Source organism: Geotrypetes seraphini, chromosome 7, assembly GCF_902459505.1.
Source record: "Geotrypetes seraphini chromosome 7, aGeoSer1.1, whole genome shotgun sequence".
NCBI classification, from domain to species: domain Eukaryota; kingdom Metazoa; phylum Chordata; class Amphibia; order Gymnophiona; family Dermophiidae; genus Geotrypetes; species Geotrypetes seraphini.
In genome coordinates, this window is record NC_047090.1 from 177,475,061 (window position 1) to 177,490,122 (window position 15,062).

At 41.7% G+C, this 15,062-nt stretch overlaps 1 protein-coding gene across 2 annotated transcripts in view; it reads left to right on the forward strand.

The window, feature by feature from the left end:
- The first annotated feature begins 774 nt into the window (after nt 1–774).
- Nucleotides 775–15,062, forward strand: part of NRDE2 (NRDE-2, necessary for RNA interference, domain containing) — a 66,059-nt gene continuing 51,771 nt past the window's right edge. Inside the window, exons 1-6 of one of the 2 annotated variants that reach the window (XM_033952852.1) lie at nt 775–996; nt 5,772–5,880; nt 7,015–7,236; nt 8,077–8,226; nt 10,078–10,534; nt 14,112–14,517. In XM_033952852.1, coding sequence (XP_033808743.1) covers nt 927–996; nt 5,772–5,880; nt 7,015–7,236; nt 8,077–8,226; nt 10,078–10,534; nt 14,112–14,517 — 1,414 coding nt within the window. In that variant the 5' untranslated portion in view covers nt 775–926. Of the gene's footprint in view, nt 997–5,771; nt 5,881–7,014; nt 7,237–8,076; nt 8,227–9,866; nt 9,944–10,077; nt 10,535–14,111; nt 14,518–15,062 lie in introns of those variants that run through there. The other variant, XM_033952853.1, reaches the window with a different exon arrangement.

Consider the following 15,062-nt stretch of genomic DNA (forward strand, 5'->3'; position numbering starts at 1 on the left):
GGGAGACTTCTTGGCATCCTCCACCACTGCTATACCTTTTTTATATATATATTCTTTATTCATTTTTAAAACATATACAATAAGTGAAATACAGAGTAAATTATTCATTTTACAATATAGACATCACTTAAAATTTTTCAAATATTCATGCTTATTAATACCCTCCCCAAAACTTTCACCACTGCTATACCTAAGGGAAAGACCACGTTTCCCGGCATCACCAGCCAAGGTCATGACGTTTTTATCCAGCGACTACAAGAGAACGAGAGAGGAGGGAAAAGGGGGCTCTAGGAACGAGACAAAGACAGCTCAGGACTACGTTTCCCGGCATCCCATCGAAGAAGTGACGTTTATCGTCACATGACTAATCACCAAACAAGATCATGACGTTTTTATCCAGCAACTACAAGAGAAACAGAGAGGAGGGAAAAGAGAGCTGTAGGAGCGGGTCAGACACAGCCAGGACTACGTTTCCCGGCATCCCAGCGAAGCAGTGACGTTTATTGTCACATGACTAATCACCAAACAAGATCATGACGTTTTTATCCAGCAACTACAAGAGAAACAGAGAGGAGGGAAAAGAGAGCTGTAGGAGCGGGTCAGAGACAGCCAGGACTACGTTTCCCGGCATCCCAGCGAAGCAGTGACGTTTTGCGTCACATGACTCTGACTAGTGGCAGGTGGATGCGGTAGCGAGAGCGGCGGTTTAAGACAGGCAGCGACGCTAATAAGCGGATGGTCGGGGGGAAAGGAGGATAATTTGTTGGGGGGGGGGAGTAGGTTATTGCTGCGGGAGCGGGGCAGAAGTTTCCCGGCCTCCCCTGCGAACGGCAGTGACGTCTTTAGTCTCGCGACGCTAGTGAACGCGCGCGAGGGGCTCGCGGGAGTTTCTATCTTTGTAGCAAGAGAGTCGGTTAAGTCCCGTCATGGCCCTGTTTCCGGCCTTCGCGGGGCTGGCGAGTGACACCCGAGCCGGCGGTGACAGCGGGAAGAGAGGTAAGTGTGAGCGGCCTCCGAGCCTCGGTCCTGCTCTGGGTTCAGGAAGGCCTGACCCGGCCCCCTCGGGTACCTGATGAGACGTCAAATAAAACGCGGACCTGAGCTGCACGTCGTTAAAAATCCGCGCCCACTTTTAGTCTCAGCCTAGGTTAAGACTCCATGACACTTTAGCTCTGCCTAGGCCCGTGGTTCCCAACCCTGTCCTGGAGGGACCACCAGGCCAATCGGGTTTTCAGGCTAGCCCTAATGAATATGCATGAAGCAAATTTGCATGCCTATCACTTCCATCATATGCAAATCTCTCTCATGCATATTCATTAGGGCTAGCCTGAAAACCCGATTGGCCTGGCAGTCCTCCAGGACAGGGTTGGGAACCACTGCATTAGGGTCATGGAGCCTTAACCTAGGCCCGTGGTTCCCAACCCTGTCCTGGAGGGACCACCAGGCCAATCGGGTTTTCAGGCTAGCCCTAATGAATATGCATGGAGCAGATTTGCATGCCTGTCACGTCCATCATATGCAAATCTCTCTCATACATATTCATTAGGGCTAGCCTGAAAACCCGATTGGCCTGGCGGTCCTCCAGGACAGGGTTGGGAACCATGGGCCTAGGTTAAGGCTCCATGACCCTAATGCTTCTCCCTCCCTAGGCTGAGACTAAGGGCTCCTTTTACTAAGGTGCGCTAGCGTTTTTAGCGCCCGCAAACCAAGCGCTAAATGAAAAATACTAACGCAAGCTCTATGGAGGCGTTGGCGTTTAGTGTGCGCTGAAACCGCTAGCTCACCTTAGTAAAAAGAGCCCTAAAAGTGGCACAGACCTCAGGACAAAAGTTTGACCACTTTTAGTCTCATCATAGGGAGGGAGAAGCATTAGGATCCATCTTAGCTAAAGTGTCATGAAGCCATAACCTATGCCTGGGGTAGGCAATTCCGGTCCTCGAGAGCCGGAGCAGGGTCAGGTTTTCAGGATTTCCACAAAGAATGAGATGGATTTGCATGCACTGCCTCTTTGAGATGCAAATCTATCTCATGCATATTTATTGTGGATATCCTGAAAGCCTGAACTAGCTCCGTCTCTTGAGGACCGGAATTGCCTATCCCAGGCATAGGTTATGGCTCCATGACACTTTAGCTTTGACGGAGCCTAATGCTTCTCCCTCCCTATGCTGAGACTAAGGGCTCCTTTTACTAAGGTGTGCTAGCGTTTTTAGCGCCTGCAAACCAAGCGCTAAACGAAAAATACTAACGCAAGCTCTATGGAGGCGTTGGCATTTAGTGCGCACTGAAACCGCTAGTGCATCTTAGTAAAAAGAGCCCTAAAAGTGGCACAGACCTCAGGACAAAAGTTTGGCCACTTTTAGTCTCATCATAGGGAGGGAGAAGCATTGGAGTCCGTCAGAGCTAAAGTGTCATGGAGCCATAACCTATGCTGAGACTAAAGTGGCGCGGACTTCAGATTTTTAAGGATGTGCAGTTGAGATCCGTGAGGTCCACGTTTTACCTCTTCCCGATGTGTTCTGTTTGCACCCTGACCTTAATCATAAGCTCCCAGACCGCTCTCCAGAGTGATCTGTGATAAGTCAGGCTATTAGAATGGAGCTGCTTCTTGTGAGAGAAATTCTGCAGAGGTGACGTAGAGCCTGTTAAATGTTATTAAGCTAACTGCCCTAAACATCATAAGCACCACAAGAAGAGCAAGGACTAGTAGCGTTAGCCTTGCTGACAGGAGTCCTGCTACAGGAATCCAGAAAAATTGTACACTTCCGCATTCGTGGTGATAGGGGAACAGCAAGGCAGTGAATAGAGAAAAACCGCAACTTCTTGTATGTTATTTGCGAATAACCTTACCTGTTCCTGTGAAGAAAGTGCAGGTGGGAGCGGTGATTTTTCTATGCAATGCGGGAGCAGTGATTTCCTGTGACATAAATTTGGGGGCGGGGCCCTTGATCAAAAAACTGCAAATAACCGAAACTGCGGACCGCAAAACTGCAAATATGAAGGGGTAAGTGTACTGGCTAGTTACAGAGTACAGTGGTGCCTCACACAACGAACTTAATTGGTTCCAGGAGCAAGTTTGTTATGTGAAACGTTCGTTATGTGAAACGCGTTTTCCCATAGGAATACATGTAAAAAAAAATAATTCGTTCTGCAGCATAAAATATGCTAAGATGACATAAAAAAGATAAATTTTTTGTTATTATTTTTATTTAGATACATCTAAAAACATACATCTCCCTGTCCTTTTACTTCCACTATCTTCCTATCCCATCTCTATTCCCTTTTGTCCCTCTCCCCATGATCAATCATCTCACCACCTCTCTCTGCCCTCACCCTCAGGGTTCAAGATTGCTTCCACTCTTTTTCCTGTTGTTCTCTCTGCCTGTCACCCTATGATTTAGCATCCCTTCTGCCCTTGTCCAATATTTCCCCTTCTCTCCCTCCCTCTCATCCCCTGCTCCAACATGTGCTTTCAGCGGCCTTCTCCCCCCTTAAGCGTCTTTTCTTCTCCACTCCACCTTTCCTCCCTCCCTGCCTCCACCTTTGTGGCGCTTTTGCACCCGACCGACAACAGAACAGGCCCGGTCGGACAAATCTCCCTGTCCTGTAGCCGCGAATCTAAATTACCTTCTTACAGCAGCTGGAGTATTGAAGCTGCTGTAAGAGGTAATTTAGATTCGCGGCTACAGGGCAGGGAGGTTTGTCGGCCGGGCCTGTTGTCGGTCGATCGGGGGACCTGACCAGCTGTGCACATTCTTCGGGGCGGACCGCCCCCTCCCCCCTCTTTCGTTCGCCATTGCCTTCTTCCTACCTGCCCTGCCGCAGCCGCACACAGCCGAACGGAAGTCTTCCTGATGTCAGCGCTGACGTCGGAGGAAGGGAGGGCTTTGCTTAAGCCCTCCCTCCGACGTCAGCGCTGACATCGGGAAGATTTCCGTTCGGCTGTGTGCTGCGACAGGGCAGGTAAGGAGAAGGAGACTACCCTCGCGGCTCGACCAACCCCGCTGCGATCCAACCCCGCAGGAACCCCGGACTTCGTTGTGTGAAACGAAGTCCGTTGTACGAATCAAGACATAAAGTTCGTTGTGCGCAGCGTTCGCTGTGCGAGGCGTTCGCTGTGCGAGGCACCACTGTACGTAACTAAATGACTAATCAAAATAGGAAAACTACAGACATGATGTACGTGATTCAGGAACTTTATGAAGACACAAAACTATTGTTTTCCACAATGTGGTTAGCAATGTTAGAAACTAGAACCCGACACGGTCTGCTTATTTATCCTGTCCTGGGTATGTGTTAAAGTAAGGGGATAGGGAAAGATAAATTCACTGCGGATTTTATCAGCATGGTTTTAGTTTTTTTGTTCTAAAACCAGCGTAGAAACATGATGGCAGATAAGGCCAAATGGCCCATCCGTGCTACAATTTTATTAGCTGTCAGAAAATGTTAATGACTGTTTCAAATGGTATTTATATATATGTAGGGGTAGGCAACTTTGGACTTTGAAGCTTCAATCCAGTTGGATTTTTAGGATTTCCCTAATGAATATGTTTAGGAAGCTGATCCCATGATCCTGGTTTGAATGTCTCAATATTGTTTGCTGTCGTTGTGAATGTTATGAAGATTACTGGGAGCATTAAAAGTGGATCCTTCACCATTTTAAGCTCCTGAAGGCGCCTATTTGGCGAAACACAGAACTGTGTTGAGCTTTGACAATTGCGACATTTAGATGGAAGACTTACAAGGATCATATGATATATTTGGATGCATGAAATCTGCATGATGACAATTGATGTGAAGATAAGGACAGTTGTTTGTTTTACAACCACTTGGATGGCTGGTGTATATGAACTCTTTGCACTGATATATATTGGGAGGGCTTTAGAATATATGTTGTGTGAATGATTTGTGATATTGTGTTAATTTATTGATGATAATTCACATTTAATAAGAATGAAGTACATCTGTATGAATATTATGATATAAAAAATGATATTTTTCTAAGAAAATTGATAGTTCTTTTTTTGAGGTTATATAATTTTATTTGAACTATTTATGTAGTTGTGATAAGTCCCGCTGGGGTATTTTTGGTTAATGAATATGCATGAGATCTATTTGCATGCATTGCCTCCATTGCATGCAGATAGTCTCATGCATATTCATTGGGGAGATCCTGAAAACCCAACTGGTTTGTGAATCTTGAGGGCTGAAGTAGAGAGTTGCGTGGGGACAGAAATCTCGCCCGTCCCTGCCAAGATCCTCTCCATCCCCACCCGTCCCCGTCAGGATCCTCTCCGTCCCCACCTATCCCCGCAAGGAATTACCTCTATCCCCACCCGTCCCCATAAAAAGCAGCAATTACTTCTGACAGGATCATCAATTCCAGAGTTTCTTTTGTGTTTGCGCTGCTGTTTTCCTTGTGGAATCTCTTTGGTGGAACCCTTTTTTTGTTTTCTGTTCAGGTAATTAACTTATAAACCCCCTCTTTTACTAAGGCTGACGTGTCCATTATATTATATCCCCGTGGGAGTCCCGTTGGCTAGCGGGGGGTCCCTGTGGGAGTCCCATGGGCCAGAGGGGTGTCCCCGTGGGAGTCCCGTGGGTTAGGGGGGATTCCCGTGGGACCCCCGTGACCTAGGCTGAAGTTGCGCACCCCTATGCTAGAATATAATGGAATGATTGCTGCCATTGACAGTCATTTGTGGTGTCTTCTGTAGTATCTCTGGCATGAGAGAGCACGATGAACTTGATTTTATTTTTGCATCCCCTTGCAGGTGCAGAGTTGGACTGGTTGAGCAACCAAAGCTTTCGTAGCACAGAGGCAGAGACATTGCACAATCAGATAGTACAGCCCGTAGTTTCTGCGCCATCACCACTCCCCAGGTAGTGCTTTTCAGAGAAGTATCACTAACCCTCACCAGTGAGACAGAGATGGGCAATATAGGGGCTTTTATAAATGTTACTGGAGAACCAACTGTCTTTTGAGATGCACTTATTCCAGTTAGCTTTCTTGCAATCTGACATATTAGATATCATTATTTTGTTTGGATCAGGGGAGGGCAGGTAATCTGGAGCATGATTCACTTAGTTGTGCCAGAGAGATCTCAAAGTTTAAAATAAAAAGGAAATATAAAATACCAGGAAATTGGGCAACACCTGAAACTTATAGACTTTGCAGTATGATCAAGGGGGTGGAATGCCTCTCATATGAAGTAAGGGAAAAGAGGTTGGGGCTCTTCAGCTTGGAAAAGATTTGGCAGAGGGGGAATATGAATGAGATCTACAAAATCCTGCCCTTCTCATTCATTGCTTCAGAAATGTTCAAATACTGAATGTTGCAGTGATTGTTTTGCTGAAGGGTGGTATCTTCTGAAGGAAAGAGGGAGGTTCCTTTTTTTATTACTCAGTTGGAGTGGGGTGAGTGGAGGTAGAAGGAGTGATGGAACAGCTTCCTTTAGAGAAAGTGGTAGAGCAGAAATTATAATTTGGGTGCTTCCTAGTTTCTTTTTTTTAACTTTATTAATTTTCAAATATTAACAGTGCAACACACAGGTATAAGAACATATAACAAGTCAAGGAAAGCACATTCAACTTACAGATATTCAAAAATCAATCATTTATCCCACCCACCCATCAATTAATCAATAACACAAATGTATATACACTTTCAATAACCTATACTTATTTAAAATAATACAATAGTACAATCCCACCCCCCTCCTACCCTGGATGTGAAAGGAAATGGCACAGAAATTAAAGACAAAAAACAACTACAGAGAAGTAATAAAAGATGTCATCAGGCCCCAAACCAGTTTAAATATATTACTATGCCCCAGCATTTCAGCATTTGCTTCCTAGTTTCTAATCCCCTTACTAATTTCTACAGTACACTGTTTCTTTTCAATAGTTTCCAAGAGATGTCTCTCTTAAGAATTACAACTCGGCAGCATTTCGGATGTGGCCAGGGAGGAAGTTGCCTTGAAACCTATATGAGTGCTTCTCTTATTTCCTAAACAGGTGTCCTTTAAAGTCTGATGTGTCAGAAGAAAGTGATGCAGATGAAGGAACCAAAAAATCAACCGGGAAAAAGAAGACTAAAAAGAAGCACAGGCATCTCAAGAGAAAAAAGAAAAAGAAGACAGATTTGAGGAGCAGTGAATCAAGCTCGGAGACAGACCATGCAAAGGACACTGAGAGGGATGCTGCCTGGGAGTTGGCGAGAGAAGCCCAGAAGCCAGAGTAGGAGCATGGGGTTAAATGAATGCTTTTCCACCAGGCCAATCAGGTTTTCAGGCTAGCCCTAATGAATATGCATGAGAGAGATTTGCATATAATGGAAGTGACAAGCTTGCAGATCTGCTCCATGCATATTCATTAGGGCCTGAAAACCCGATTGGGAGAGGGTTGGGAACCACTGCACTAAATGACAAGTGATGAACTGAAAGTTAGTGGTAGGGAGAGTGGCTTTGGCACATGCACAGTAGTGGTGTTATATATGTCCCATTGAAGCCCTGAAAATCACCCAGGCCCACTGCTAATGAATATTATCAAAATATTTAAAGGAGACTTTCTACCTAGTCAGCACAATTTTATCTAAAGTGGGGAAACTCCCTGTGCAAAAAGTGGATAAACCTGAGATTGTGGTATTGTATGCTTTTGTAGATAAATGTTTAAACTGTTTTCCTTTAAAACTCAATGCCTGCAGAATTTTCAGAGCTTCCTCTGGGATCTTGGTGCCCATACTGTGATCTGGGAAACTCCCTCTTTTAATATTTGATTTCCCTTTCGCACTTTACAATACACAATACATCACCTGCCTTTACTCTGTTTCAAATCGAATCCCTTTTTCAGGCCAGAGGTTTAAGAATTTTCAGGCTTGCAAATGAGGTTACTGGTGTTTGTTTCAGAAATGAATGATGATTGTGCCTCTGGAGGTCCTGTGCTGCATAGTCCCCTGTAAGAAATGCTTTAGCAATCTCTGAGGCCTGTGTGTTTGTACAATTTGCATCTGGAGTAAAAAGATTTTAGATTTCAAGTACTAAATGCATTTCTAAAACCTGTTTTATCTTTTTCTTCCAGACAGAACAGTGAATTGTCAAATAGTGTAAAAAATCACTTGGTTTGGCTCGAGGATATTGAATCTGTGAATGGTGAGGCCTTCAGAATTGATAAGAACCCTGACCCTGCTAACTGGGAATACAAGTCCCTTTACAGAGCACATATAGCAAGGTATGATGTGTGAGATCCTTCAGGACTTTGAGAGCACTGCTTCCTGCTCTTATTCTAAATTATTTATTTATAACTACTTTCTTGTTACAATCAAGCAGAATAATTACAATGTGAATAGATCAATTAAACATAGTAGGAACACCCAAAAAGAGGAAAACAAATTATTAGGATATTTAGTCCACAATATTTGAGAACATCAACCGGAAAATAAAATCTCCAATGACATTGTCATACAACAATAAAAAAGCGGCAAGATTCTGCATTACCTAAAGCTGGTAATACATCATTTGTTACATATGCTCCTCCTTCTCTTGTTTCAATAAACTCTTAACAGCTGTTTTGGTTCAAAAAATAGAAACTTCTTAGTTTGATAAGTGATGAAACATTTTGTTGGAAATTTTAACAAAAAAGTTCCACCTAAGACTAGGACTCTTGGCCTTAATGCCAAGAGTTCCTTTCTCCACCGCTGGGATTTTTGAGCCATATCGGGAAATATACGAATTTTTGCCCCAAAAACTGATCATTTAAATGCCGAAAATACAAATGCAAAACCTGCTCTTATTTTAAAGCGATGAGAAGATCGGGCTGACATTGTGGTATATAGAATCTGTTGGTTTTTGAGTCAGTTATATCAAAAGCCTTCAGTTTTGGGGAGCTGTCACCTTCATTGAAGTGATCAAAGAGTGGAAAGGAGTCCCTAGGGGGATAAAAATCAATAAAAGTAGGGATTAGAAGAGATGCTTCTGTTTGGGCTCTTTATTCAAAAGTGTAGTGAAATAAAATGACTCAATACTGCCAGCATTTCGGTACTAGGATAAGTACCTTCTAAAGAGGTAATTAACACTTTCAAGCCGAGAAGTACTCAAACTCGTGTTAGTCATATAAGAACAATCTGTGAAGATATTTGCTTTCAAAAAAATTTTTTTCTGTTTTGCGCTCCTGAGGGAGGTGGTGAAGAGGAAAATGGTGACTAGTTTAAAAAAAAAGTGTGGGATGAACACAGAGGAGCTCAAATCAGAAAATAATGGTATATCTTGAATAACTAAGGCCAGTACTGGGCAGATTTGCACAGTCTATGTACGTATATGGCTTTTTGATTGGGGAGGGCTTTGATGGCTGGGATGGTTTAGATGGGCTGGAGTGAGCTTTGATGGAGACTTCAATAGATAGAACCTAAGCACACTACCGGGCAGAGCTCTGGGTTTCTGGCCCAGAAATATCTAGGGAAAAGGATCATTTAAATTAAATCAGTAATTTAAAGAGATGGTACGGTTGGGCAGACTGGATGGACCATTCGGGTCTTTGTCTGCCGTCATTTACTGTGTTACTATGTAATCCACTTGCAAAGCAGAAAACGTTTTTTTGAAAGCGAATGTCTTCACAGATTATTCTTATAAGATAAACACAAAAGTCTGAGCACTTCTCGGCTTGAAAGAGTTGCTTACCTCTTTTTGACTCCTGAAGAAGGTACTTATCCTAGTACCAAAATGCTGGCAGTGTTGAGTCATTTTATTTCACTACACTTTGCCTAAAGATACCAAACGGAACCATCTCTTCTGTCCCTACTTTTACTGACTGTCTTCATTGTTGCTGCATGATGCAGTCTCCCTAACTGATTTTGTGCTGTTTATCTTGTATAGGATGATGATTATCGAAATACTCTGAAAATGTGAGCTGTTTGAATGATCATAGTCACATACACAGTCTATAAACATATGTAAGAGCAAATTTCTACCCTTGTGTATATGGGACTTTTTTTTCAACTGATTTCTTTGAAAATATGCTTTTATTTTCATGCTTCTTGTTATATTTGATTAAAATGTACTGAAAGTACCTTTTATAAACCTATAGGTATAAAAGGAAAGGGAACACCTGTCTTGGTATTAATCCAAAGAAGCAATGTATAACTTGGGAAGATTCTGCCACTGGAAAGAAATCGCTCCACAAGCGGGCAGAACGTTACTTTACTAAAAGTGGGGTACAGTTACTCGCTGCAGACGGGACTCCAGTGTATAGCAGAACTCGGGCTACCCCCCTTTGGGACAGCACACTCATACCGCTTCTGGAAGGGGATGAAGATGGGAAGGCTGCCTGTCCATCCACTGCCTGGGTTAATCCCCTGGGAGTTTATGATATGTCCACTACATTGTGGCTCCAGGGAAAGGGGCTTCCTGAGAGTGAAGCCAAATATCCGGCTTCCAGTGATGATTTAAACAATACACTGAAGGCAAAGGTGGAAGAGTTCAACCGCAAGCTGAGAGAGAGTCCTGAGGATGTCCAGACTTGGTTGGCCTTTGTTGCTTTTCAGGTGTGTGTTACTGCAGAGAAAATGAGACAAACAGACTGTACTTGTGATTTTATGGATTCTTTTTATTGGTTTACTTATATTGTATTTAAAAGCTAAGATTGTATATTTATGTTTCTTTGAATTGTGATAAGCTGCCTTTTAATGAACTGGAAAGAATGTTTCAGTTCAAATGGATTATGGAATCTTTGTACTCCAGGGATCAGAGGTAAGTCAGGCTTATCCATGCCAGGTATAAATGGTGCATATGAGGGGGTGCTGAGAAGTTCTTAAATTATGAGTGTTATTTTGCCACTGGAGCGGCTGGGGCACGGGCAGTGTGTCTGGGAGGGAATGCATGGATGGGAGAACATCGCAGGGGAGGAGACATAGGCATCCTGGGACTGTCTGCCAAGTCTCTTCCCTGAAGAAGCCCTTTCTGGAAACGTCAATCGCTCCTCCTAAACTTACTTGCTCCACTTCATCACTGACGCTGAAACCGTGGATTGAAGACAAAGTTTTATTTTATTTTTCTTTCCAGCTTATGATTTATCTTTAATCTTATCTATTGTTTTGCCTTTTGTCTTTGTTTTGTTCTATTTCTATCATTTAAATTTCTCCAGAATTCTACTGTTCAACGGCTCCCCCTTCTGCTTCTATTCCTTTCTCTCCTCTCTTCTACCTTCCAAAGTATTTAGATCAATGCAGTCTTGTTAAAATGTTTATTTTATTTTTATTTTTCCTCTAACTCTACTTTTCACTTCTCTATTACCCTCCAGGTACTTTAGTTAGATTGTGAGCCTTCGGGACAGTAAGGGAATTTTTCAAGTACCTTTCTTATTTCTAATCTTAATGTATATTTTCTGTAAACCACTTAGAACCTAACGGATGTAGCGGTATATAAGAAATAAATTACATTACATTACATTACTGTAGCTGAAAGAGTGTTATTTTATTTTGCTAAGTGCCAATTTGCAAAATCTTAATTCTGTGTTTTGACATTTTCAGATTATTGATTGAACTGTGTCAATGAAAAATATGGAATTTTCAAGTGTGGATCTCCAAGCTGTCATGAAATTCCTATTCCTGCAGAAGAAAACTCCATAGAGCATTTTGGACCCCAGTTAGATTACAAAAGTTGGATAGCTCTAAGTCTAATAGATGCTGGCATTGTAATCTAGAAGCAGGGACCTTAGACCATTTAATATTTTACTGTCCCTATATCATGGCTTTTTGGAAATCAATTTGGTCTCAAATAAATTGTTTATTAGAAAACCATGTTGCTCTATCATATGATACTATTCTGTTCGGTATGTCAATGAGAACAAAGAGTCAAATATCATCAAGTAATAACAAACTTTTATTGATAATGATAGGAGTTGCCATGCATCATATCACCAGTAACTGGAAAAATTACAACAATCTTAGTTACACATTCTGGTGGAATTCACTGTGCCACATTTATAAAATGGAAAGAGTAATTGCTTTACAGAATGGGAATTATAATAATTTTAAAAAGATTTGGGGGCCATTGGCAAATTATTGTGATGATTAGACATCATTTTCCACTGATAGTATATTTATACATAGAGTGAGGAGGGATGGTATAAAGTTCTAATTAAAGGTTAATCAATAAATAAGTTTATATGATATTTTTGATTGAAATATTTGAAGGAATGGTGGGTAGAAAGGGATTAATTTTATGTATTTACGATGACATTTGTAAGAAATTCAAGTGATGTGTCAAAATTTTTAATGATGTAATATTGTGTACTTGTAAGATTATAAAATGAATAAAGAATTGGGAAAAAAAAAGAAAAGAAAACGCCAACGGAAATCCATGAATGTATTTTTTTTTTAAATTCTTTATTCATTTTTACATATTACAACAAGTGCATTTGAAAAAATCGTTCAAACTTATATAAATACACTTGATCCCCCCTTTCCTATTCCAGTCAATCCCTATATTCTATAATATATTAATATTATATACTATTCCTAGCACCTAAGACAATTAATATCAGGTCAGACAACCCTCCCTTCCCCTCCCTCCCTTTACAAAAGTTCCATCCCTAATACATCAAAAATATTTATATATTCTTATACATTATAGGATTTAATAAAATATTACCCACCCACATCCCATCATTTCAAATATCTTACTTTGGGAAAAATGTTCATTACTCATTGCAAAATTTTAATGGTTCCCAAACTTTTTGAAATTTGCCAAAATATCCTCTCTGTATTGCTATTGTGCGTTCCATTTTATATATATGACAAACAGAATTCCACCAAAAATTGTAATTTAATCTGTCATTTTTCCAATTGAATGTAATCTGTTGAATGGCAACTCCAGTCAAAATAAATAAAAGCTTGTTATTATTTGACAAAATCTGACTTTTTGCTCTCATTGACATGCCAAATAAAATAGTATTATATGTCAAGGCCACCAGATTTTCTAACATCCTATTTATTTGAGGCCAAATTGATTTCCAAAATAATAATATAAATGGACAATAGAATAAAAAATGATCTAATGTCCCAGCCTCAAGATGACAGTACCAACATCTATTAGACTTAGAGCTATCTAGTTTTTGTAAACGAACAGGGGTCCAAAAAGCTCTATGCAAAAGAAAGAACCAAGTTTGTGTCATAGATGCAGACACTGTACATCTCATCCTCCAAGACCAAATTCGTGGCCATTGAGATGCATTAATTTGATGCTTGATCTCAATGCTCCAAATGTCCCGAAGACCAGTTTTTGGGTTTTTATTAACAAATCCAGATATTAATTTATACCACTGTGCGACCCAAAAGTCAGCATAAAAGGTCATGGCCATAGTGTTTTGGGATCAGGGAGGTTTTGTAATGACTTTAAAGTGTTTGTCCCCTTGGAAAATAGTCAATGCAGAATACTACTGTAACTTGTGCTGATTAAAGGAGGCATTGGGGAAAAAAAAAAAGGAGAAGGAAGCTGCGGAACGGAGTTCTCTTTTTGCAAGACAATGCACCTTCTCACAAGACTGGTAAAACGTTGGATATTTTGACGCAGTTGGGATTATAGACTATCCACACTACTCAACATATCTCCATTTGACTATTTTCTGTTTTCATACCTTAAAAAGAGTTTGAAAGGGTGTCAAAGTTTGAGTGATTTTGGATGTGATTACAGCAGCGGAGCAGTATTTCAGTGACCAGACATCGGAGTCTTTTTTTTTTTTTGGAAAGGCTACATAAACTTCAGATAGGATGTGCCAAGTGTGTTGAACTTAGGGGTGAATATGTGGAATAACTTAAATTTCATGGCTCCATGTCATTCTCTTCTTGGTTGGGCTGAGAACATTTTTAGCACCCCTTTGTAAAGGGGATCATAGTAACATCTGATGAGCCCTTAAGGCTCTGCTGTTTCTTGAATTAATAATAAAGATGGCTGATATTACAAGAGGTGAGGAAAAAAAAGTTCTGCCCTCTTGTAGAAGCAGTGAAGCCTTGTTGATGCTGTTCTGTTTTTTGTTTTTTTTTTTAAGTATTCCCTATGTAACTTACCTACCTAGTGATGCATACTTACTTGTTAACTTGACTTTTTCCTTTGTTTCTTAAGGATGAACTGATGAAGGGACCCAGTATGTACACCATCGATGAGAAACAGCTAGAAAGCAGAAGAAAGTCTCTGAGGCTGATCTTGGAGAAAAAACTCTCGATCCTAGACAGGGCCATTGAGAGCAATCCGCACCAAGTGGAGCTGAAGCTCACAAGGCTGAAACTGTGTGAAGAGTTCTGGGAGCCGGCTGTGCTCCTGAAGGAGTGGCAGAAGTTGGTGTTTCTGCATCCTAACGATGCTGTACTGTGGCAAAAGTATCTCCTGTTTGCCCAGAGCCATTTCAGCACCTTTTCCATGTCCAAAGTCATCAGTACCTATGGGAAATGTTTGAGCACCCTGGCAGCAGTGCAGGATGGCAGTATGGTGTCCCACCCCCTACTTCCAGGCACAGAGGAAGCCATGTCTGGTAAGAACAGCATGCCTTATAGCAGGGGTGTCCAACCTTTTGGCTTCCCTGGGCCGCATTGGCCGAAAAAAATGTTTCTGGGGCCGCACAAACGCTGCAGCAAGACAGAGGAGGGAGCCGGCAAGATGGTAAACATCTGGGGGCAGCAGAGGAAAACACTGCATCGCCCTCGACCGGGGCCGCACAAAATACTTCACGGGGCCGCAGGTTGGACACCCCTGCCTTATAGTAACATAGTGAATGATAGTAGATAAAGATCTGAATGGTCCATCCAGTCTGCCCAACAGTCCCACTCATTACACATCATGTTTAAAAATCCTTTTCTTTTAATATTTCTAGGCAATAGACCATAGAAGTCCTCCCGGTACTGTCTATCTTTAGGTTCCTACTGCTGGAGTTGTTGTTGAAGCCCACTCAGCCTATCCTAACCATCCTTTCACTGGAGCTTCCATCAAAGCCCTTCCCAGCTCATCCTAAACCAAATCACCATATGTGGGACACTCAGTACCGGCCTTAGTTTCTTTTATACCATTCATTTTCTAATT